General features: G+C 60.2%; 1 protein-coding gene and 1 long non-coding RNA gene across 30 annotated transcripts in view; one reads left to right on the top strand and one right to left on the bottom strand.

Moving 5' to 3' along the window:
- Positions 1-23629, bottom strand: part of ARVCF (ARVCF delta catenin family member) — a 55728-nt gene that overhangs the window by 4116 nt on the left and 27983 nt on the right. For 2 of the 29 annotated variants that reach the window (XM_005567964.5, XM_074004410.1), the window contains exons 3-12: positions 16464-16691; positions 7814-7972; positions 7094-7620; positions 5633-6132; positions 4798-4981; positions 3865-3982; positions 3324-3495; positions 2599-2616; positions 1595-1666; positions 57-184 (exon numbers count right to left, since the gene is read on the bottom strand). In XM_005567964.5, coding sequence (XP_005568021.2) covers positions 57-184; positions 1595-1666; positions 2599-2616; positions 3324-3495; positions 3865-3982; positions 4798-4981; positions 5633-6132; positions 7094-7620; positions 7814-7972; positions 16464-16673 — 2088 coding nt within the window. In that variant the 5' untranslated portion in view covers positions 16674-16691. Of the gene's footprint in view, positions 1-56; positions 185-1594; positions 1667-2598; positions 2617-3323; positions 3496-3864; positions 3983-4797; positions 4982-5632; positions 6254-7093; positions 7621-7813; positions 7973-12961; positions 13076-16463; positions 16692-23629 lie in introns of those variants that run through there. The other 27 variants (XM_045363975.3, XM_065522494.2, XM_074004419.1 and 24 more) reach the window with 16 other exon arrangements.
- On the top strand, positions 13274-15132 carry LOC141407868 (uncharacterized). Its single transcript, XR_012419006.1, has 2 exons — positions 13274-13514; positions 14164-15132. It is a non-coding gene; the product is annotated as an uncharacterized lncRNA (long non-coding RNA).

Here is a 23629-nt window from a genome sequence, read left to right as displayed (position 1 = left end):
GTGCCTGGGATTCCCTCTCTCAGGACTTGCCCACCCTGCCACACCTGGCCCCTCACCATCCAGTTGCCGGCACTGAGGTTCTGCAGAGCACCGGCGGCAGCCTCCAGGGTGTTGAAGTTCCGGCTCTCCGTGAGGAGGGAGAGGTAGAGACGTACCACCTCGGGTTGGTACAGCAGCTCAAAGCCTGGGTGCAGGGCAATCGCCATCCACGGTCACCCAGAATCTGCTCTCATCCATCATACCCCTCCCGCTTCCCGCTTCAGAGCTCCCAGGGGGTGAGCTGGGGCCAGGGATGGGTGTGGATGAGTCACGTAATGTTTACTATCAACATAGTCACCCAAGGGGAAAAGCGTTCCCATTTCACAGAGGAGCAAACTGAGGCTCAATCAGTTGGACCTGCCTGGCAGCAGGAGCATCCAGGAGGCCTGGGGTGGGGAGGGAGGCGTCAACCAGGAACGCTCTCCTAGCAACAAGACCCGCATTTCCCGGTATGTCCCTGAAGCTATGTATCCTGGCCACGCCCCTAGCAATAGGGTCCACCTTCCCTGGCAACAAGATCAGCATTGGCCACACCCCTAGCAAGAGAACCTGCTTTCACTAGTAACTGAAGCTGTGCAGAGCCACGCCCCCTAGCAACAGGGCCCACCCTCCCCCACTGACAATAGAGCCCCCACTCTGTAAGTCAATTGATGCAGTGCAACCAGGGCAGCTGCCCTAGCAACAGGAGGCACTCTCCCTGGCAACCACTCCAGGTTCCCCGGCAATTGAGACGCCATCCTGCTGCTCTGCCCAGTGCTCCAGAAATGGGGGGTCAAGACAGCCTTCCAAGCTTGCCTGTCCCCAAACAGGGGCTTCAGCCTGGCTTGGGATACTACCTCAATCTCCCCTGTACTCGCCCAGTGACATTTCATCACCCCCTCCTGTCCCCACGCCCCATGCTCCCTCTACTCCTGCCCTGCTGGGCTTTCTGCTCCCACATACTCCAAAAACATTCCCTGCTGGGATATCTGCACCAGCCCTGCTTTAACTGTAATGCTTCCCCATAGCCCTCCTGCAGCTGGGGACCTCCACTCTGGTGACATGCAGGCTCTTCCAACTGGTTAGGCCCCACCAGGGCAGACCTCTCTCTCAGGCCAGATCCCAGCACACAACCCAATAGGCACTGCCCTGCCCCTGCAGGTGTTCGTCTGGCCTAGCCTCTGAACCTGGATGTGAGAATGCCCGCCTGGCTCCCAGCCTCGAGGTGAACTCAGCTTTGTGGCTAACACAGGAGGCCCTACCTCCACTGGGGGCGTCCCTCCAAACCTTCCCACCTCTTACGCACCGTGAGGCTGAGCAAGCCCCTGGCCTCTCTGTGCCTGTCTCCTCCCCCAACCTTGCCTGACATGACCCATGGCACTGCCTCCCATTCTAAACCCTCAGCAGGTGTCCCAGTGCTGAATAATCCTCCAGGAAATCCTGCACCTATGGGCCTGTTTCCCCATCTGTTCCCTGAGGCCCTCCAGGCCTGCTTGATGGCCCAAAGCTCCACTACCAGGGCAATCCTGAGCCCAGACATCCCCCAGCGGAGCTGGCTTCGTCTCAGCCCACTCACCTTTAGCAGCCTCAGTTCGCTTGGGCAGGTCTAGCGTGTCAAAGTTCCGCTCCATCTCACCATCCTTCTTTCCTGGAAGGGAAAGGTGGTGTAGGAGGTGACGCAGACCCCATATGGGGCATGGGTGTGTCAGAAGGGTTGGGCACAGTTCTCTCCTACCCAGGCCCCAAAAGGCACCCCCATGTCCAGGCCTGGGCACCTGTGAGAATGCAGCACCACTGTCAGAGTTTGGGCAGTTTAGGGGTAGGAGTTGGTGGCAATGGGGCCTGGGGACATCCCAGGACTCATCTCCCACCAGGTGCTGGAAGCTGTACCACAGACCCTCCCGGTGGCTTCCTTGCAACTGCCAGGTATGTAGACCGACGAAGCCAGGAGCCCTGGCTGGATGGCAGGTGGATACAAGCCGAGAAACTGAAGGCTGACCGGGACAAGACTCGCTTGGGTCACACAGTAAGGCAGAACTAGGGGGAAACTCCCCCAGTCTGGGGTCAGGACATTGTCCCAGGATCTACTAGCCAGGAGAAACCCCACAGCAGCCCACCTAACATTTGTGCAGCCCTGGTTTGCACCCCTTTGTGACAGTGAGCCCACTGTCTCTCAGCCACACTCCCATCTCAGATGACACTTCTACCCCCTCACAAGGCAGCAGAGTGGAGCCAGATGACCTGAGGTCCCTGCCCTGCTCACCCTCACGGGACCCTTGTATCCCTTTGAGCCACATGCTGCCCCATTCTATCAGAGAAACAGACTGCTCCCTGGTGCCCCTAGAGACAAGTATCCCCGGGCCCTGCCCACTCTTGGCTCTGCCCGGCTCTGCCCAGGTAGGCAAGTCTGAGGTTATAAAATGAGCCCCTTGGCCTTCCCACCTGCCACTGTCATAAAGATGGCAGCCCGAGTGATGAAGCCAAGGGTGGGGCAGGGCCCTGGGGCTGGAATGTGCTTGCCTCTTCCCAGGTGCCCACTGCACATGCCAGGCCTGGAGAGCAGGATAAAAAGGGACTCACCTTGGTGGAACCACTCCTCTGGGCAGCCGGAGGAAGCAGAGGAGAGAGGAGAGGAGCCTGAGCAGGCAGCACTCATCACCCCCCCCCCCATGCCCTCCCAGAGGCCTCAGGTTCCCACTGCACAGCCTGGATCAAGCAGGCAGCATGTGGAACCTCATCCCATCACTTCTGGGTGCTGAGCACCCACCAGTGGGACGAGGAGGAGGCCTAGGGTCAGTGGGGCAGGGGCAGGTGGCGCACAGGTCGCCCACAGCTGCTGGGGAGGTCCCGAGAACCTACACCCCGCTAGTGCGGTAGAGAAGGTGTGCAGGGCATCTTGCCCAGGCAGATGGGTGACTGCCCCACAGGTTGGAGGCAGTCTACAGCTATTCTGTAAACAGTCAGCAGGCAGCAATAGCCATGGCTCTTTCTCAACTCATGGGCGAGTGGAACTCTCCCCGGAATAGAGACTGGGTCTGGGCATCAGTGGGACCACCAGGCTTCCCTTGTGTACTCTCTGCAGGTCCCACAGTGTAGATGGGGAAGGTTGGACCTGGGCCCCCAACCCTGGGCCCCGTCAACCATGTGACCCAGGGCAGCCCAGCCTCCTTGGCTCCCAGCTTCCCTGCCTGCCTGTTGGGGGCTGTGCAGATGTCCTCTGGCCTCCATGATGGGCTGCTGTGGGTGTACAGAGAGCCTTCAGCTGGGGCAGGAGTTGAGATGGTACCCCAGTCCGCCCCACCCACCTTTGGCCTTCTTGCCACCAAAGCAGCTGGCATCATCCCGCCTCCGGCGCTGGGAGACTACAGCACTGCCCAGGGGCCCGGGCTCGGCCTCCTGGTACCTATCGGCCCCGGGCACCTCCTTGTGCACGTGGTAGGACAGGTTCCGCATGATGCACACGCAGTTCTCCACCGACTGCAGGGAGAGGTGAGTGGCTGGGGCAGGGCACCCTAGGCACAGGGCCAGCCCTCAGGAAAGACTGGCCACAGGTGGTGTGCATGAAGGCACCAGGAGCAAAGGGACAGGGAGGCCTCAGTCGGGGGGACAAAAGGGCGGTAACCACCAGGGAGGGTCCATGGGAGGAAGCCCCTGCCTCATGGAGCATCTTCTGCCTGCAGGACAGTGCCTACTTCAGTGTGGTCACTGTGAGGCAGGCCATGCCCAGAACGCCGCCCCAGACCCACAAACCCATTCCCCTGTGCTGTTCCCACAGTTCCAGCCTCCCGGGACCCGCATGATCGTCTCTCCAGCCCTTGGTATGAGGCTGTGACCGTCCCTGCCCACCTTGTTGTCCGTGTCCTTCCGGCCCACTGCCGACTGCAGGGCATGCAGGAGCGCGTCCACCAGCCCTTCACACTCCCGGAGTCGCCGCCGGGCCTCAGCACCATCAGAGCTCACATTCCTGTGTGGCCAAGAGCAGGTCAGGTGACCCCTGGCTATCACAAACTCCCCAGCCCCACTCTGGCCTCATGGGCTTGTCTTCATCTGCAAAACAGGCCTTGCTGCTGCCCTCCTAGCACTATTGGGAAAGGACGCCACAGCCTGGAGCTCAGCGAAGTGGGAGAAGCGAACTGCCCCCGGCCTCAGGAGGGGAGCCCTGGCAGACAGCTGTCTTGGCTGGGGAAGCTGGGCAGGGGAAGACAGGGCTTTCCTGCCTCCCAGCTGACCTAGAAAGGGACAGGTAGACTCAGAGAGACCTGAACCTATGCATAGGCAATTCTGGGTCCCTCGCCACCCCAATGGCAGCTCTAGGCCCCACCTTACCCCAAGGTCAAGAGCCTGCAGGGCTGCGGGGGAACACCCTGATGGACAAGCAAGACTGTGGGGACCCAGGACTCTGTGGAGTCAGCAGGGCTTCCCAGGGGTAGGAGGGGAAGGGCAGAGGTCACAGGTGGCTGGTATGAGGCTCCCAGGCAGATGAACAGGGAGGTCCCAGCTCCCCTCTGGCTGTCAAGTGATGGGAAGGTAGGTGAGAGCTAAGCAGGGCTATGGTACCACACAGACCCCTCCAGAGGGTGCCCCTGGGAAGACTAGGGCACCACTTGGGGGTGAGTACAGCCCCATCAGGCCCCACTTCTCATCCACAGGACTTGTGCCACAGCTCTGAAGCTCCCAGGCTCTGGTGCTCCTAAGCTTGCTGCCATCTTCCACACTATCTGGGACCACAAGGACAGGGCCTGGTGTGCTTGAGGCTTTAGCACCAGGCCTGGTCCACACCTCAGGCAGCCCGACGTATTCTTGAAGACAGTTGTCCACTCAGCATCCCGTGGCTTGGAGTCCTCGTTGGGCTCACGCTCCCATCCTGAGTGGGGCACGATCACCTCATGGGTCAGTGTCTGCAGGCCATGGTCAATGATGACCATCTTCAGGGGCTCATATGACGACAGGTTCCACAGTGTGCCTGTGGGGTGCGATTGGCCAACCCGTGCTGACCATATGCACCGCCCGCCTACCTCCCCAGGTGGCCACGCCCAGGACCTGTCCCACTCTCCTCATGTCCCAGCTCACACAGAACAGTAGGAAGTAACAAAAGCCGTGAGTGGTTCTGAGGGACACTAGTACTGGTTTCCAGCTAGGAAGGAACCCCAAAGGGGAGGAGGTGCAGAGAAGGGTGTGGCAGTACTGTCCCGTCCCACCCATTCCCTGCCACACGGCAGGTGGCACTAACACTCCTGAGGCCACAGGGCCTCACAGAGACACGGTCAGGTGACCCTACCTGTCCCTCAGGTCCCACAAGGCACAAGCCCCACCACTGCACTGTTGGGGTGGGAACCAAGGAGGCAGGTCCCAGGGGAGTTTCTGTGGGGGCAGGAGGTGAGGGGACATGCCTGAGGGGCCCACTGTCAGCCTCCTGCCTATGGTAGAGACTGGGGAGCCTGTCACAGCATCTGGGCCTGATGACTGGCTCCTGGGGCAAGCGTCTCAGTGGCTGCACTCCTGCCCACCGGGCACTCTCCCAGGCGGTCGCAGGCCGTGTGGCCTCGTTCCTCCCGTGCTGAGCCTCGCACTCTTCTCTTCCCAGGGGATGTGGGCATGGCCAGGTCCCACTCACCAGTGACAAGCTCGCGGACCTCGTTGTCCCGGGCGGCCCGCAGCAGGCGCACCAGGGCAGGCACACCACCACAGTCCCGGATGGCGGCCTTGTTGTCAGTGTCACGGCCATAGGAGAGGTTGCGCAGTGCCCCACAGGCCCGGCGCCGCACCTCAGCCCGCGGGTGGTCCAGCAGCGCCACAAGCAGTGGCAGCCCCCGCAGCTGCCGTACACGCCGCTTGACACCCTCGTTCTCAAAGCACAGATGTTGCAGGTAGGCGGCCGCATTGGCCTTCACGGGGTCCACGGGGTGCCGCAGCATGGCCAGCACCTCAGGCAGCTCAGGGTCCCGCCAGCGCGGCTCCTTGCGGGCGCTATCCACTGAGGGCGAGCGCTGCACCAGCCGGTCCAGGCTGCCCAGGCTGCCCCGTTCAGGCTGGGCCAGGGGCGCCGTCACCGCTGGGAACGCAGGCCGTTCATCTGTCAGCTCGCCGCCATCAACTGCCGCGTCCTCGTAGGCCCTGCACAGGCAAGTGGGGTGCGTGGACATCGTCACAGCAGCCGCCAGCCCCGCCTCTGAGCTGCCCCATGACACCTTCTTCAGGACTGCAAACTCACCCAGCAGGGCTGGGCTGAGAGCACCTGCATCTCCGCCCGAAGCATGGTGGGGACACAGAGAGTCATGCACCAGCCCAGTGAGAACCAATTCACAGCCAAATGCCAAACCCCAGCCAGAGGCTATCAGGACCCAGGCAACCCTCCCAGGACAGCAAGCTCACTCACTGCTGTCACCAGGCAGTGTTCCCCGATCCCAAGCAAAACATGTTTCTGTGCGATATGTGCTAGGGCTGCTGGAGAGACCCACCTCCCTTCCACGAAACCACCCCATCTTCCATGAGGCCCATCTCTGGCTGTGTCAGGATGGAGAGGGGGTAGATGGCTCTCTCCACATGAAGCCATCCCAGTAGGACCACCCGAGGGGTGTTCAGGCCACCAGGCCCTTGGGGCACAAGATCTCCTTAACTCTCAGTAGCCCTGTGGTTTGCTGTCATCAAACCCACTGCCCTGAGGCTAGGAGTGGTCAGGTGACTTGGCCAGGGTCACACAACAGAATCCAGACCCGGGCTGTGGTCATGTCCCCACTCCAGAGATGCAGAAACTGAGGGCAATGGGGACAGAATCATGGGCTGTGACAAGGGCCAGGGCTCTGGGTTCTGGTTACCCAGAGTGTGGATGAGCAAGGCCGGTGGTCGGCACTCTTCCCAGCTTTTCCTAGGCCCTGGGCCTGCAGGATGGTGTCCAGCCGAACTCCTACCACCCCAGGGTCCACCTTTCTTCTCTCCCTGACAAGAGCCAAGGCCAATTCAAACTAACGTACATGACTAACTCAACTGCAGCCACTTGACAAGTGGGGCACTCTGTAGTTGGGTGGAGGGTGGACTTCCCAGAGGAGGTAGCCACAGGGAACGGGGTGCAGCTCACCTGGTGTGAAGGCCCCGCCCACACTCAGGCCTCCTCCTCGTGGCCGTGCCATAGTCAGGCTCCAGCTCAGGGCCACCCTCGTCATCAGCGGCCAGGCTGCGCGTGTCATCCTCCAAGCCATACGGCTCTGCCTGGAAGCGCTCGGGCAGGGAGCGGCCACCTGGTGGCCCAGGCTCAGGACCCACTGAGAAGGCCTCCCGGTGGCCAGGCAGTGTGAAGCAGCCATCACCAGGGCCTGGGCCAAGGGGGCCAGCACGTGGGGGCCGCACACCCAGCCCTCGGGACAGGCTGCCATAGCTGGAACTGTCCCGGAGCTCGGGGCCTTCGGGAAAGCCAGCCCCGCTGCTGAGGTAGGCTCGAGAGAGTGTGGCTGCCGGGCCACCACCACGCAGCAGGAAATGCCGGTCCAGGGCACCATCGGCAAAAGGGCCTAGTGGGGGGCCGCCATCCAGCAGGGGGAGTCCGTCTGGGCCCAGAGGCACCTGGCGTACTGTCCGAGTGGTCACCGTCTTGACAGTCTTGGTGACCTGGTAGATGAATAGGCAGGTAGGTGGGGTAGCCCGAGAGGCCTAGAAACTGCTTTGTTGGGGCCTGGCTGGCCTTAATTTCCCACTCGAGCAATGAGGCCCCCGGTGGCAAGCTTCCATGTCCACTCTGCAGGTGAGACAGCTGCAGCAGCCTGGCCCTGCTCACCTACCCACTGCCTGGGCCTGTCCATACCTTGGTCTCGGTGCGCCGGGTCGTGCCATCTTCAGATGTGACAATAGACACGTGGGAAGTGGGTGTGCCGGGGTCCTCCTCCACCGTCACGGTCTCCTCCAGCACATCAGGCGCCTCCGGCATCGTGGCCAGTGAGGCCTGGCTGCCTGGGCTCTGCTCCTGGGGCAAGGAGGGGCACTGGTGGGCAGGCCTGCTGCTCAATCATCCCTGGAGTGCAGGTCCCCACGCACAGCAGCTCTGCCTCAGCTCGTGCTGGCCAGCACACCAGGGTGCCTTCCTCCTGGTCCTAAACCCACCCACCCCAGGGCCTGTCTCGGCCCAAGCTAGTAAGGACAGCAATAAGTTCTTGCCCTCTGAACATCAAGGTGCTAACCCTGCCCTGGCACCCCATCCTGGGGTGACCCTGGGGCTGGACCCCCATCCCACGCCTCCTCAGGCTGAGTTGGCAGATAAGGCCACAGACCCTGGGGGTGAAGTCTAGAGGGCCCTCCCCAAGCTGCATGGCCTGGCTGCCACAGGCTCCTCCAGGCCCCACGAGATGCCAGTGAGACCTGCGGGATGCATTCCTGATGTCATCCGCCACCCCTAGCTGGGACATCATGGTGTCCTGGGGCCTCCTCCCTCACCTACCCCAGAAACCTTGAGTATAGAAGCCTTGTGGGGGCTGTTTCAGCACTGCCTACTGACTACTATGGCCACACTAAGGTTCCCGCCACCAACGCCAGCCAGACGCCCTCAAGGGACAGAAATACGCAGTTCCTAGAACACTCTATGCACCTGTAGCACCAATATATCCTTACTCTTTCCAGCCCAGACATTCTTTAGTGTTGTGTAGGCACAGCCTGGCCCTACCTCAGGCCAGTGGCTGGCGCCCCCAGTGACTGAGACTCTGGGCATCGTATCAGAGATCAGACACAGTGGATTTGAGCCTATGGGTGCCCTTGCCACCATTCTGCATGGGGTGACGACACTGGAATTCTAGGCAAGACAGCTCTGGACTGAGACTTTTCTATCCACATGCCTACTGACTAGACTTGCCAGTGGGAAAACTGAGGCTCAAAGAGGATAGGCTGGCCCACATCAGAGCCAGGCCCAACCCCTGCTGCGCTGAGTGGCTTGAGGACCTGAGACCCACAGCCTGCTCTGGGCCTCTGACTGCACAGGTGCCTGGCCCCAGGGCCACATGGCACCAACATCCGGGGATTGGCATCTAGCCAGGACGGGCAGGAGCTGAAACCCAAGCCCTGGTGGGTGGGTGAGGGGGAGCACATTCCCAGGCAGCCAGGGCAGGGTCAGCAGGAGGACAGGCCCCGCTCTGTGGCCCAGGCCCCTGGTCCCTGCACAATGGGTCCCTTGCCTGGGCCCCCTGGGGCCTGCACAGACACCAAGCTCTCTGCCAGGCTCCAGAGGGAGACTCTGCCCATTCTTGGGCCTGGGAGGTGAGCCTGGCTAGATACTCAGCGCTGCCCTCAGGACCTGCCTACCAAGGCCTGTGGGCTGGGAAGCCTCCCCAGGTCAGGGTCCTATCCTGGTGGAATACTTGACCCCCAAATGCACGCAGTGCAGGGGTCCAGGAAGGGGCCCGCACCAACATGTTAGGACAGGTGTATCCCTCAGGCTCACTGACAGAGGAAAGAGGTGGCCACAGAAGGTACCTCCCCCTCTCCCAGGGGCAGAGTCTTAGAGGATGACAGGTAACTTTATAGATGGGAAAACTGAGGCCTGGCAGGGGGAGAGGATTTACCTAGAACTTCACAGTGCAAGTGGGATTTCAAGCATCCCCAGAGAAGGCAATCTGGCAAGGAAGCCTTTGGGCCTCATCTCACCCTCAGTCTTGAAATGTACGTGGAATGCCTGGCTAGGAAAAGGGGACCTGTTCCCTGAGAAAAAAAAAAATAGACTGAGGCCTAGAGTGGGGACAACTGGTATGCCGCCACGCAGGGCAGGCTGGGCTCTTCTCCAAAGGCACTGGGGAGCTGGGACTGCTCTGAAGCAGGAGAAGGCTTGTGTGGCCCATCACTGCTGGGGCTGGGCTACCCCATCTGTATCTGGCAAATGTGTGTCAGGCCCTGAGCTCTCTCTGCTGGGCCCTGGGGGAGCTCATCAGAGTTCAAGCAGGTGCCCAGGCACCGAGGGGCTGCAGTTCTGGCAACAGGGTGAGGAGGGTATGCAGCAAGACTGAGGGGATGTTACCCAGGACACTCTGCCAGTGGGATGTGGCCCCTCATAGATGCATATATTTACATCTATTAAAGACTCAGAGAAGAGCCCCCTCCTCCCTAGGTAGGCAGTGGGGGTAAGGGAGAGACGAAAAGGGGAGGACATCTCAGGACCCAGATGCCACTCTGTGGCCCAGCTTATCCCTCCCACCAAGGCTGTGGTGCAGGTCTGACAAGCAGAGCTGAGGTGGTCCAGGGGAGCCAGGTCCCCCCCAGCAAGACCTGGCAACCGTGCGGCATCACCCATCAGCCCCAGCCTAGCAGCTCGGCAGTAGGATCCCGAGGCCCCAAGAGTCCCTGCTGGCAAATGACCTCAGGGAGCTAAAAATGGGCGATGACTTCACCCGGGTGGCAGGAGCATGAGTCAGCCAGTGATCACAGGAAAGCCCGGCCCCCGCTACACATGCCCAGGCACACACACATGCATATACATGACCCCTCAGACAGGGACACAGGCACGTACATGTACCTGTGCGAATACCCAGCCTGGCACAGGCCGAGCACATCAACCTGTGTGCTCTAACAGCACCCCAAGGGCACGGCGCCCACTGTTCCCTGAGGCACACTCGTGAGCACACATCCTCCCGTCCTCCATCGTGTGTCAAGACCCTTATCCAGGCAGGGCCTCACAGACTCTCAACACACAGGGACAGGGGCCACCAACTCTGCCAATCACCTGCCCAACATCCACTCTGGGAGTCTCAGAGCTGGCTGGCAGAGGGAGAAACTGAGGTGTAGAGTAGTGAGAGGCCCTAGCCATCTGGTGGCTCAGGTCTCTGCAACATCTTTAGGGTGGGGCTGTGGAATGGTGGGCTGACTCTCAACAGAGGAGTTGGCTGCAGTCCCTGGATCCCTGTCTGGCCCCAGTGTCCATGTCTGACGTGCGCCTGCCCAGACTGGCCCACTCTCAGGGACCTGCAGCCCCACACAGCCTCTGCCTCAGACCCGACTCTGGGCTGTTCCCCTCTGCACTCTAGACATGGGGTCTACCCTGAACACCCTACCTCCAGTCCAACCCCATATGCTGCATTCTGTCAGTCGTCTCTCATCACCCCCTCCCCAGCCGGGGCTCCATCCTTGCTCCTCTTGCATCCTGCCCAGGCTCCCAGCACTCATTCCTCCCTTGGCTCTTCAATCTCTGGTGCACCAGGTCCGGGGCCCCCAGGACTGGCCTGGAAACAGGCTGCTGCCCAAGCCTGAGATTTCCCATGAGCTCCCTTGGGCTTGTGGGAAGGGCCAGAGTGGCCAGGGAGGTAGACCACCTACCCCTGCTCACAAGAGGGTCCCAGGAACACAGGGCTGAGCCCAGCATAGGGGCTCTGGGCCCCATCACGCACCTGGGGCTCAGCTTCTTCACAAGGAGGTGGGAATGACAGAGGGGGCTGCGGTCATGGGACATGCCGGGTAGCACCAGTCCCACCTTTGTGGCAAAATGCAAGGAACACAGGGAACAGAAAAGCAACACTGGACCAACACAGAGAGGGACTGCTGGTGGACAAGTGGCTGGGCCCTGGTCCCATAGCATTTATCTACCCGAACCGCTGGACTTCACAGATGTACAACCACAGTCTGTGTCCTGAAGAACAGACTGCAGGAGCAGGCTCCTCCCCTGTCCATGGCCTGGCTAGCACACACAGGGAATGAGTTAAAGTGAGATTGCACACCTGGATCTCACACCTGCAGGCCAGGCTCCCAGAGGGCAGGAGGTGGCTGCCATCAGATGGATGAATGAATGAATCTCCTCCATCCCCAGCATGGCCCTCCCAGGTAGAGTCCAGGACAAGCCAGGCTGGCATATTCCACCAGGCAGCAAGCCCTTGGCCACCACAAAATGCCCTTTCCCTTAGTGCCACAGCTTCTGACCAGTCTCCAGGACCTGGAGCTCACTCCTCCACACAGCAGTGCACCTGCCAGGGCGTGGCCCCAGGCAGAGAAGACAAAAAGCCAAGCTGGGGGAGCAAGCTTGGGGTGGGATAGCAGGGCTGAGACTGTCATTCACCTCAGCCTCCCCAAGCTCAGCTCAGGGTCATCAGACACACTGTGACCATGGATTTCCCAAAAACCATTCCCTCCATCTCTGAGGGCCAGACTGGGGGCCACACCAGGGCCGTATGACAGGCAGGGGCCTGGCTACCCAGGTGGGCAGTTGTATGGGAGACCTGCCTCCCACCACAGAGGGTCTTGGCTGGTCTCTCCTCTGCTCAGTCAGTTTCCCTGCCTATTACTGAATACAGCACTGCTCAAAGCAGAGAGCAGACTGCCTATGCCTCCGCCCCCCCGCCCCGCCTCAATGCTGAGAGGGGGAGGACCCCGTTTTCCTTAGAGATCCCCTCCAGCATCCATTAGTGGGCAGGGCCTGTCTCTACCCCTCCCATCACGTGCGCCTCAGAGGCAGAGAAGACTTCCATTAAAGCTCCAGAAGCTCCTTTGCAGGTCCTGGGAGTCAGAGCCGGCGCAGGGGGTGTGGAGGGAAGAGGAGGAAGCCTCTCAGGGAGCAGAAGGCCTACCCGGGCTTCCCTCTTCAGACTCCAGCCTCCTTCCTGCACAGACAGAAGCTGCTCAGGAAGGCCCTGGCTCTCCACCCGTGTCCCCAGGCACCTGTCCTGGGCGCTGGCCAGGAAGCGCCCATCCGGTCCCGGCCAGTTCCAAGAGGAGGGTCAAACTGCCAGGGGTCCCGGCCCCCAAGGACCCGGGTATGGGCTCCACAGTCCCCACGGCCCCTCCTGCACACCCGGGGGCACCGCGCTCACACTGCCACCCGCCTGGCCCTGGCCCTAGGCTGACGCAGCCCAGCCAGGGGCGCAAGACAATAGCCGCCTCGGGCCAGCGGCTCCGCGGAACAAAAGCTGGTCGTCCCGGGCAGGCCGGCGCCCCGCCCTCCGCCTCCGACCCCTGGGCCAGGGTCCCCCCAAGCCAACTTCCCTCCAACCTGTCTGAGTTCGGCCGGCATCGGGCCGGGGCTCGGGGGCTCTGGCCAGCGGCTGGGGTGGCTGTGGCTGGACCAGGCTCGGCTCCGGCGCCTCGGCCGCTCGGGCTCAGGCTCGGCGGACTCGCTCCCCGCGGGGGCGGATCTGGCGGCGGTCACGGCGAGCAGCCAATCGGGCGGGGCCGCGCCCAGGTGGGGCGTGGCGGGGGCCGGGGCGGGCGTGGCGGGTGGGCGGGGTGAGGTCCCACCCCCCAGAGACAGGGGGTGGGGCCTGCAGCCCCGGGGTCGTACCCTGTCCACCCACCACCCCCACTCACTGCTGGCTTGGGCGTCTGCTCCCTCCCCTCCCCGCGGCAGGGGTGTCATTTTCCCGCCGAAAGACTTTGGCCAAGTCCTTCCCAGGCCTCGGTTTATGACCACACTTCACTCCGCCTGCTGAGGGGGAAATAGTTCCGGCAGGGCAGGTGCCCGTGCTGCGATGGACAGAGCGCAAGGCCTCCCTCACTGGCACAAACCTGGCTGCGACTCAGTTTCACCTGCCGTGAAATGGGGGCCGGTAAGACAGCAGTCACGGTCTGCGAGATCCCTCCAGTCTCCCAGATCCGCCCCTCACCCTCCTGCCTAGCCGCCACTCCGAATGGACCTGCAAGGAACTGTCCCCACAGAGTTCACTGGGGACCTGGAAAAGGGCCCAGCAGGGGACCCCCACTTTGTATCTTGGGCTCTCCCCATTGAGGCACAGAAGCCCGGAGTGCACCCCCACCGCTCCCCCAGGCCAGCCTCAATGTGGGCCACACCCTAGGGATTCTGGTTCTGCTGCGGTGAAAAACGGGATGGGAAGGGCTGGGCTGGAGCCACCTTCTTATGTCAAACCCCACAAAGGCCAAGCCAATGGCTCCAGCATCACGAACAGGGAAACAGGTTCCGAAATGAAATGAGCTGGGACCAACCCAGAGAGGCTCAGTGGGTCTGGAAAGAGAAAGAGCTCGGGCCCAGGCCTCCCACTGGCTTCTCCACGGACCCCTCAGAAAACAGCCTCTGCAGGGACCACTCCCTGCTGCCCTGAATGCCATATACAGAGGCCACTCGGCTAGCATGCTCAAGTTTCTAGGTGCCCACCGTGTGCCCCTCTGAGTCTCAGTTCCCCCACCTGCAGAGGGGTGAGCTACCCTAGTATTGGCCAAACTCCTGTATCTTGCATCTAGGGCAGACCTGCCTGGAACCCCTGGAGCAGAGCGCAGAGGACCAAACACTGCGCCAGAAACGCACCCGCATCTTATCTTTAAGCTGGCTCCATCTTCTCAACTGCACCAGTTGCTAGTGCCCCAGCCACCTACCCACCTCAGACGAGCCCAAGGCAAGTTCCCTGATGGCACCCCTCCCCACCAGGTGGGCGTCAGTCCTGCTTCAGCTGGCTGTCTAGAGGAGGGGCCCCTTCCTGCTGGAAGATGAAGGGCAGGTAGCCAGGATCCTGGAGCAGCCCCGTGAGTGCAGGAGCACTCCCCCTGACCTGGTTCCCCAGCCTCAGCCCCCAGCTACCTGCCTTGCCTGCCATTGCCCGGCTTCCCAAAGCCCAGGCTCTGACCCTGTGGCTCAGCAGGTAGATTGCTAGGCACTTCCTACTGAGACCAATCTGGGAAGCCTGGCCAGCCCAATGTGGCCCTGCCTCCCCTAGTATCCTCATCAGCCCAGCCAGTTGAGCTGCAGCCCTGGCAACACATGCTCTCTTCAATCCCAGCCTGAGAAAATCAAGGGCAGGGGTGGAGTGGGGCCGGGGTGGGGAGTTCAGGGGCAGGGGTGGTAGGTGGAGGGGCAGTAGCCCGCGGTCTTGAAGTCTTTTGCTTGAGGAGGTCAGGGTGGCTCCAGGCTGTGGGAACATCTTCCCACCAGGGCATCAACCCTCTGGGGTGCCTCGGGTCCTCCCACACTGCCTGTCTGAGGACTGTTCCGGTCTGGGAGGGTTGGACTGAGCACACTGGCGCCTGAGAGGCGGCCTTGGGGTCACTGGCTTCTACTGTCCCCATGTGGCCCAGCTGGGCCCAGCATTCTGCTTCCCCCGCTCAAGTTTGAGGGTACAGGCCTCACATTTTGGAGTATCTCAAGTCTGAGGCTGTGAGGGTGGTCCTAGCACTGAGACCCACCAGAGGCCTCTGAGCACCAGGGGTCATGAAAAAGGCCCCCCCCCCCCAAGTGAGTCTCAGACCCTCTGGGGACATTAATTTGGCATTGACCATGCACTGGTGCTGGGCTGGGCCTTTTATGAGGATCTTGTGAGCAGACGTAGGAAGTGTGACTTGCCTGCTGGCCAACAGGACACCAAGACTCAGGGAGTAGTCACCAACCCCAGGTCCCTCGGCCTGACACAGGCTGCTGGTTCTGAGCTCCACATGCCCCAGTCAGGTGAGGAGAGCCCATGGGGCCGCCTCAGCAGAGACCAGCATTTGCTCCCTTTCTCTCTAGACGAGAAGGGCCAGGCTGCCCCAAGCTCCTGGCATGTGTGTGCCAGGCACAGGTTCCTAGAGTCAGAGCCCAGCAGGACCAAAGAAGGGCGGGTGGGGGTGCAGGTGCTGGGAGTGTGCTGGGGGAAGTCTGGTTGCTGGGTTTAGAGGGGCAGGGAGCTGAGCCAGGGAGACAAGACTCTGCTGGGTGAGCCCTCTTAGGGTCACTCCGTGAAGAACCCAGAGGCCACAGCAGGAGGCAACCCCCCGGCCTCTAAGCTGGGTGGTAAGGAGGGCCCCCCGTATCAGCGGCTTCTGGGACAGCTCCACCCTGACTCCTCACTGCACTAGGCCTCAGTCAGTAACAGGAACCATGATAATCACACCACATCCCAGGTCTCCCTGCATGTACTTGTTCCAGCCTCCCAACCCCAAGCCAGGGGCCCCTGCTGTTTCATCTACAGGTTAGAGCACTGGGGTGCTGGGAGTGGGGTGTCCCAGTGGTCTAACTATTCACTGCATACCCCAACTTTAGAGTTCTTAGGGCCTGGCCATGGAACACAGAGTGCTCTATACCTCCTGAGGCTGAGTAGGGGCCTGAGCCCATTCTGAGGATAATGGCCAGCAGAGAAAATGAGGCTCCCAGGTCAGCCTCTTAAGCTGCAGGCAGAGCTCTGGGCCTTGCTCCAGCCTCCTGCTGGGGCTGACCCACCAGAGCATGCAATGAACACCGTAGCAGGGTTAGGCATGGGGCAGGCAAACCCCTAAAGTGTCTCTAGGTAGACCAAAGAGCTGCCCAGAACAGACCCCATCCAGCTGCCTGGGCCCTGAGGGCTCAGGGGAGGGTGCTGTTCTGAGTGTTGGGCTGTGTCCTGCCCACTCTTCACATGGTACCTAGCATACCCAAGTAGGTCCAGCCCAACCTGGGATCCCATTTTCCTTTCCTCCCCAGGAGCCCCATCAAATCTTGCAATAAGCAACTGCATGCTGGCTTGTGGTCCACCAGGACCCACTGATTGTTTTCCCACTTGGCAATTTTCACCCTTCCCAAGTCACTAGGCTGTTACCTGGAGGACCAGCTGTTGCCAGGCCATTGGCAGGGGCTGCCCACCGCCCATGCCACCACTGACCATGCCAGGCTGCTGGGCACGCTCCAACTGCAGGGCAACATGGCGCCGCTCCTGCTCCAGTGCCCGTGTCAGCCTCTCGAAGCGGGCCTCCTGCTCCTTCACCGAGGCCAGGATGCTGGCGGCCGAGTGCACATTGCAGTCCTCCATGACCAGGGCGCCCGCCAGCTGCAGGCAAAGCAGAGCAAGCTCAGTGGGGTGGGGCACCAGCCTGGCAAGGCCATCATGGGCCCCTGCCCGCCCCACTCACAGACCATACAACTCACTCCCAGACCAGAGCATCCAGCCCTCTAGAGGGAAGCACATTGATTAAATTCTAAATTAAAAGTCATTAATCCGAGGCTGTCTGGAAGCAGCGGGCTCACTCCCCATGGGTCACGGGACTCTGACCTGGCTCCTCCACTTCCTGCTAAGGCCTAGCAGAAACATGGGCCGTGGGCGGCTTGGAACCCGCTGGGAAGGGCAGGAAGAGCTGGTATGATGAGAGCTTCCTACCTCCCAGGCCCTCTGCTGCCCATAGCACATGCCAGCTCACCCTCCATTTCACAGGGCCACCCCACTCCCATCTCACAGAGGCAGATGCCAGGGCCCAGAAAGGGTGGGGGACCATTTGTAGCCACACAGCAGGTGTGGCATGGCCAGTGTGGCCAGCAAGCAGGGAGTGAGAAGCTGCTCCACTGATGGGTGCCCAAGACCCTGAGGCAGGCACAGGTGACCATAGCCTGAGAGCTCCCGGCAACATTGGTCTGCAGACCAGCAGTCCAGCCTCCACTCACATCCACATTGGCCAGGAACAAGGGTGGTGCCTGCTACATGTGACAGAGTGAAAACTGAGGACAAGCCTGGTTGAGGTTCTGGCTGGGGGTGCATGAAGTTAGAGATCCTAAGCCGGGAAGTGGCTGGTGTGTGTGATGCCTTATCCAGAAAAGGGCAGGGGCCAGGCATCGGAGGCCAGGCACAGGATGGGATTGGGTGTGCCGGGCCCAGCCCAGTGTTGCCCTTCAGGGCCCCAGGGGAGCAGGCAGGGGCCGTGAGGGCTTGGCAACTACAGTGACAAACCAGCACTTTCCCTCCCGGCTTGCTCCCTGGCTGCCCAGGATGTTTGTTTTTCATGGGTAAAAAGAAGCAGGACAAGTATATGGAGCTCAGATCCAGGCTCACCGCAGTGGGCAGGGCATAGCCACGAGGCCACACTGCCCGGAGCACAGTGAGCATGGCCCAGTGCCCAGGCCTGCTCAGGCATCCTCCTGGCCCGTCCCGCCAGCCTGCTGAGGCTGACTGCTGGATCCCCTGCCCTTGCACCAATATAGGGCCCTCCATGGGGAGGACACACATGGCAGGTGACATCCCCAGAGGATCAGCACTGCTGCTCACTGGTCTGGATGGAGCCAGCCGCAAGGACAGAGCCCCCAAGAGAAAAAGCAGCGCTGAGCTTAGTTGCACCAGTGCTGGCTGGGCCAGCAACACGGTGCGAGGACATGGGTGCACCTCATAGGTGAAGAGACACTGTGGAGCCCAGCACCACCAACAGCTGGGAAAACAGGCCCAGCAAGGGCGAGAGACCAGTGCAGGCCCCAAAAGCTGCTCTCCATTTCCGCAGCACCTGTCCCACAAATGAACTGTCAACACGAACTTTCGGGAAAGCCAGCGTGAGTGGAGGAGCTGTTTTAAGCCAGCCACAGAATGGAAGAATGCAGGGAGAGCTGGGGGCCGCCACCCGAGACTAAGGTGCAGACTGGATGCTCTAGCAAAGGGAAAAACAGCACTGCACACGCAGAGCATGGTCACACGGCTCTTCTCTACACACCTGATGCTGTCTACCCACAGGTCCCAGACCCACCAACACAGGGGAGCCTTGTGCATGAATGCACTGAATCCAGTTCTGGGCCTGAGGTGGGAATGGTAGGGTATTCCCCCTGGGAGGGCCAGGGCAGATGGCAGGGGCCATGTCACTGGAGCCCCCAGCCCAGTCCTGGCTGTAGCACAAGCCCGTCTCAGCCGAACCTCGGAATCAAGGGGCAGAAGGGAATGGGATGCAGCCCTGGAAGGCAACAATCGGGACCACAGGGTAGTCATTGGCTTCGTGGACCTGGGCTGGCTTACTTCCCTCCCTGTGCCGAGACGTGGACCCTCACCTACACCACACTCCCCATCCCCCATGTAGCAGGACCAGGCTTGGGTCGCAGACCCTGAGGACAGCTTCCCTGACCTAAGCCTCTCCAGCACACCCTGGCTCTGGGGTCTACAGATGCCCACCCTAAAAGGGCCCAGTGGCTCTGGCTGAGGGCTCAACTCCAAGGCCACAGTGGGAAGGTGACCAAACCCCACACTGACCTTCTCATTGCCCAACTTGGCTCAATTGGTGCAAAATGACCATGTGTCTCCCTGGAGACATCCAGAAACACTGGCCAGTGTTTGGGGGGAGAGTCCGGCAGCCATGCTCAGGACAGCAGAGACCTCGGTGCTGGGCCTGTGCCATCTGTCCCAGCTACAAGGTATGCCCTGCATTTGCTCTGGGGGGAAGTGCCCTGGGCCCGCAGGTCATGGCCTTGGCACCTCAGGTGTCTCAAGAGCAACCCGAGGCACACTCCAGGCAGAGCACGGAAGGCCCAGGTCCACTCCTCTGACATGGTAGCCTCTGGCCTATGACAGGAGCCCATGTGGATACAAGGGATCCCGGCCCAGAACCATAGAGGGCTGCTTTTCAGATGATAACTCAAAATGCTGCTTTTATATTCAAGTAATATATCACGTCAAGGAAAGCAAAATGTGCATGGATTCTTAAGATCGATGGGGCCTGAGTGGATGCTGGGCAGAGTGGGCACCAGATTTACTTTTGCTAGAGCCCAGGAGAGCCTTGGGGGCAGGCTGGGAAGGGGGATGCTGCAGGGACCCTGGCTGTCCTCTCCAGCCAATGCCACCTTGGCCTCCCCTAACCTGGGAAGAGCCCAGCATTGCCTTGTCGGGTGGACCCCTCACGACCCCCCACCCAAAACACAGCAGCCAGCTTCATGCCCAACTCTGAGGCCACTTCTTGCCAAACATGTTGGCCCCAGGAGTTTACTTAGCAGCAACGCAGGAATGACACTGCATAGTCCACCAGTGACCAGACTTCAGGACCATGTGGACAACACCATGTTCCAGCCAGAAAACATCAGGAACTGAAGAGGGGTTGGAAAGGTTGGGACTAAATTGAAACTCTGAAAAATAAATTGCAAAACAAAAGTGACGACCCAGCCCCAGCAACAATGGACATTGGCCTGGACCAAAGGGGGGGTCGAGAGCCTCCAGGTACTCTCACAGGACGAACTGCTGGGCAAGCAGGTGGCCCAAGGAGAGAAGCATGGCAGGAGAAGAGGGTGCCCCAGGCACACAGCCCATGGGAGACTAGAGGGAGGGAAAGCAAAGGAGAGATGGGGGAGGATAGACAGACAGATGGATACAGGGATGGATGGGGGATGGATGAATGAATGGAGGGTAGCTGGGGCAGTGGTGGAAGATGAACAGAGGGATGGACAGATGGATGGATGGGTGGGGGGATGGTGGGGGATGGACAGAGATGAATGGATGAATGGGGATGGACAGATGAATGAATGAATGGGTTGGGGGGATGGTGAAGGATGAACATATAGATGAATGAATGGATGGGTGGGTGGGGGGATGGTGGGAGATGGACATATAGATGGATGGATGGATGTATTGGGTGATGGTGGAGGATGAACATATAGTAGGTAGGAGGATGGTAGGGGATGGACAGAGAGATAAACAGATGGATAGATGGGGGGATGGTGGGGGATGGACCGGCGGATGGACAGATGGGGGAATGAGGGGTAAGAGGACAGATGGGTGAATGGATAGGCGAGTGGGTGAAGCAATAGAAGGGTGGACAGCTAGTTGGATGATTGGATGGGTTTATAGATGAAATGAATGGATGGATGAGTAGTAGATTTGTAGGTGGGTGGCTGGAGGGATGGGAGAAGTGGCCAGATAGAAGGGGGTGTAACTGAGTGAGTGAACAAATGTGTGGACAGGAGGCTAGTAGGTGGTTATATAAGAAAATGAGGGGAGATGGGAGGATGGGTGAATGGTGGCTAGTTGGATGGGAAGGTGACTGGATGGATATGGGTGGTGTTGGAGGGATAAAACGATGATGGAAGAATGTGTAGGAGGGTGGGCAGATGGGATGCTGAAGGTTGGGTGGATGGAGGAGTGGATGACAGAGAAAATAGAGTGGGATGCATAAATGGAAGGGTGGGTGGGCTGTGTGGGGGCTGGTGGGCAGGAAGGAAGTGCTGGAACCTCATTAAGTGGAGAATGTCCTGGCCCCCAAACCCTCTGGGGCAAACCACAGTCAACACACACTGTCAGGAACATGAAGGCATGGTGAGGAACCTGAGGGTAGAAGCTAAATCCTTTCCCTGAAACCAAAGCTGACATTTGACGTCTTCTTGCCAACCCAGACATTCCTCCTCGGGAGTGCAGCCAGAGCCTTGTCCGGAAAATGAAATTATGGGGCCCGAGTCCAATGTGGGTTGAGGAATTAGAGGAATTTCCGAAGGGTCAGGCCAGTGAGGGGTGGCAGGCGGGGCCTAGCTCCCATCCTGACCCCTTGCCAGCTGTCTACCAGGACACAGCCAGGGCTGCGCTGGCCCCCGTGAGGGGAGAGAGGGGATGGATGACCATCGAGCTTCCTCCCACACCCCCTCCCCACTCCACGCATCCCTACGAGGAGGAAATGACGCCAGAAGTGCCCTGGCAGGACTTGGACCCAGCCCCAGCACCCACCGTCTGCCTGGGAGGACATCCTGGGAGCTGCCAGCACAGAGACTTGCTCCCCACCCTAGCTGGCCAGGCCTTGTGGGGGCCCCATGTTTACCCTGTTGCCCCTACTGTGGTCAGATGGTGCCCAAAGCCTTGCGGGGAGCTTCTGGCCAAGCCCACTGGCCAGGCACTGCACCCGAGCTGGGACAGGGCCAGAGCCGAGGGCCTGGGGTGTGGGGTTCACAGGGCAGAGTCCACGCCCATCTGTGCCAAGGCCAGGACCACAGTCCCTTGCAGACTGTATTGGGCCTGGGGTGCCTGGGCTGGGGATGACAGTTCTCAGCCTCTAAGCAGCAGAAGGAACCCCTAAGGAAAGATGGACAAGCGTGACTTTGTGAGAATGAAACTTTCTGTATAAAAACAAAAAACAAAAAAAAAAACGGGTCACACAGTGTGGTCATGATTTTTAAAGAACTGACACCATTTAGAGCCACACATGCAGTGAGTGTTTTGATGAAATGACGGGTGCCACCGCTACTCGCAGACCATGACTCCAGCATGGTGAGGCTGGTGTGGGGTGTGCGGGACCCACCACACTAGGCTCTCCACTTCTGTGCATTTGTAATTTTCCATAATGGAAGAAGCAGACACAAAGAAAATGAAAAGCCAATCGGCATGTTGGGATCAAGTGTTTTTTTTTTTGTTTTTTTGTTTTTTTGTTTTTTGTTTTTTGTTTTTTTTTTGAGACGGAGTCTCGCTGTGTCACCCAGGCTGGAGTGCAGTGGCGCGATCTCGGCTCACTGCAAGCTCCGCCTCCGGGGCCGACGCCATTCTCCTGCCTCAGCCTCCGAGTAGCTGGGACTACAGGCGCCCGCCACCACGCCCGGCTAGTTTTTTGTATTTTTAGTAGAGACGGGGTTTCACCATGTTAGCCAGGATGCTCTCGATCTCCTGACTTCGTGATCCACCCGCCTCGGCCTCCCAAAGTACTGGGATTACAGGCTTGAGCCACCGCGCCCGGCCGGGATCAAGTGTTTGTAACATACAACAACAAAGTGGCATCCTCAACCCATTAGGGGCTCTCATAGGCTGCTCCAGAGCCCCACCGTCCTGCCCCTGCAGGTGTACCACTCCTCGAAGCACGGGCCGCTGGCATCATCAGAACCTCAGTAGGAAATGGACAAACCAGATACCCTCCCCACCGGGCAGGCCAGTGCAAGCAGAGGCCAGGGACTAATCTCCCCAGGAGCCAGGGCGGTGCCCACTGTCAGAGAGCCATAATCAGATTCAGCCTGGAAATTTGATTTCCCCAGTAGAGGCGGCGAGCCAGGCTGGATGAGACGCCATCAGGGCGTTGGGTAGAGGGACAGAGATAGTTCCCCAGGCTGTCCACATGCTCACTCAGTGGCACCCGCTGATCATGTGAGCGACCACTCCCACGTCCAGGGAGACTACTCAGAAAGGGCCTCTTCCCACGGTGCTCCTGCCCTGCACTAACGCAGTGCCCAAGGCCAAAGGTGGCCAGGACCAAAGCTACACTGGTCAGCCCCAGGGGGCCTGCTGGATGGGAGGTCCAGGGGCACCAGGGACTGTGTGGGGCTGACACAGAAGTTGGGGGTCTGGTCAAGGCAGGGACACTGCTGGGGGCCAGGGAGCTGGGCAGCCTAAGGTTAGGGTAAGGGCTGGCTCTAGGGAATGTCAATGACCAAATGAGCCCAGTGACTACAGGCAGGATGTGACAGGTGAGCAGGCGGGGCAGGCGAGTGTCCCAGCAACTGTCCCTCCTCTGGGAGGCATGAGCCACAGGGAGCCACTGCTGGAGGTCCCTAAAGGGTCTGGGCTTAAGATTCCCAATCTAGCAGGTCACAGACACCTGCTCCCTGAGCCAACAGCAGCATCCTTTAAGTCTGCTTGGTCTCCTGAGACCTGCCTCTCCATGAGGGATGGGGTGGAAAGGAGTCCTCCAGGCCCCAATTCAAAACAGCCCCCAATGCCCTTCCTGCGCCTGACCCAGACTCTAGCTGCAGCTGCAGCAGATGGGGGTCCTGCAGACTCCAAGCCGTGGAGTAGTGGCAGTGAGGGCCACATTCTCTGGGCTCCCTGCTGCAGCCTGCCCAGGACACCACCAAGGGTTCAAAGGCTGGGGAGCTCCAGGGAGAGGGCTGCAGGGGCTGCCAGCGCAGTGTCTTCTCCCCTGCACACTCAGCCCACCTAGTCCACCCCCAGTGATGAACATGAAGCCTGTAGGGGTGTGGAGAGGTGTAGTGCCCCACTGAGTGGGCCGGACATTGGTGGTGGTGGCTGGCCCATTGCCTCCACGGCTTCCCGGGACGGGCACCCACCCT

The sequence above is a fragment of the Macaca fascicularis genome, chromosome 10 (assembly GCF_037993035.2).
Source record: "Macaca fascicularis isolate 582-1 chromosome 10, T2T-MFA8v1.1".
NCBI lineage: Eukaryota > Metazoa > Chordata > Mammalia > Primates > Cercopithecidae > Macaca > Macaca fascicularis.
Note: the sequence above shows the minus strand (reverse complement) of the source record. Positions and strands in the feature narration are given on the sequence as shown.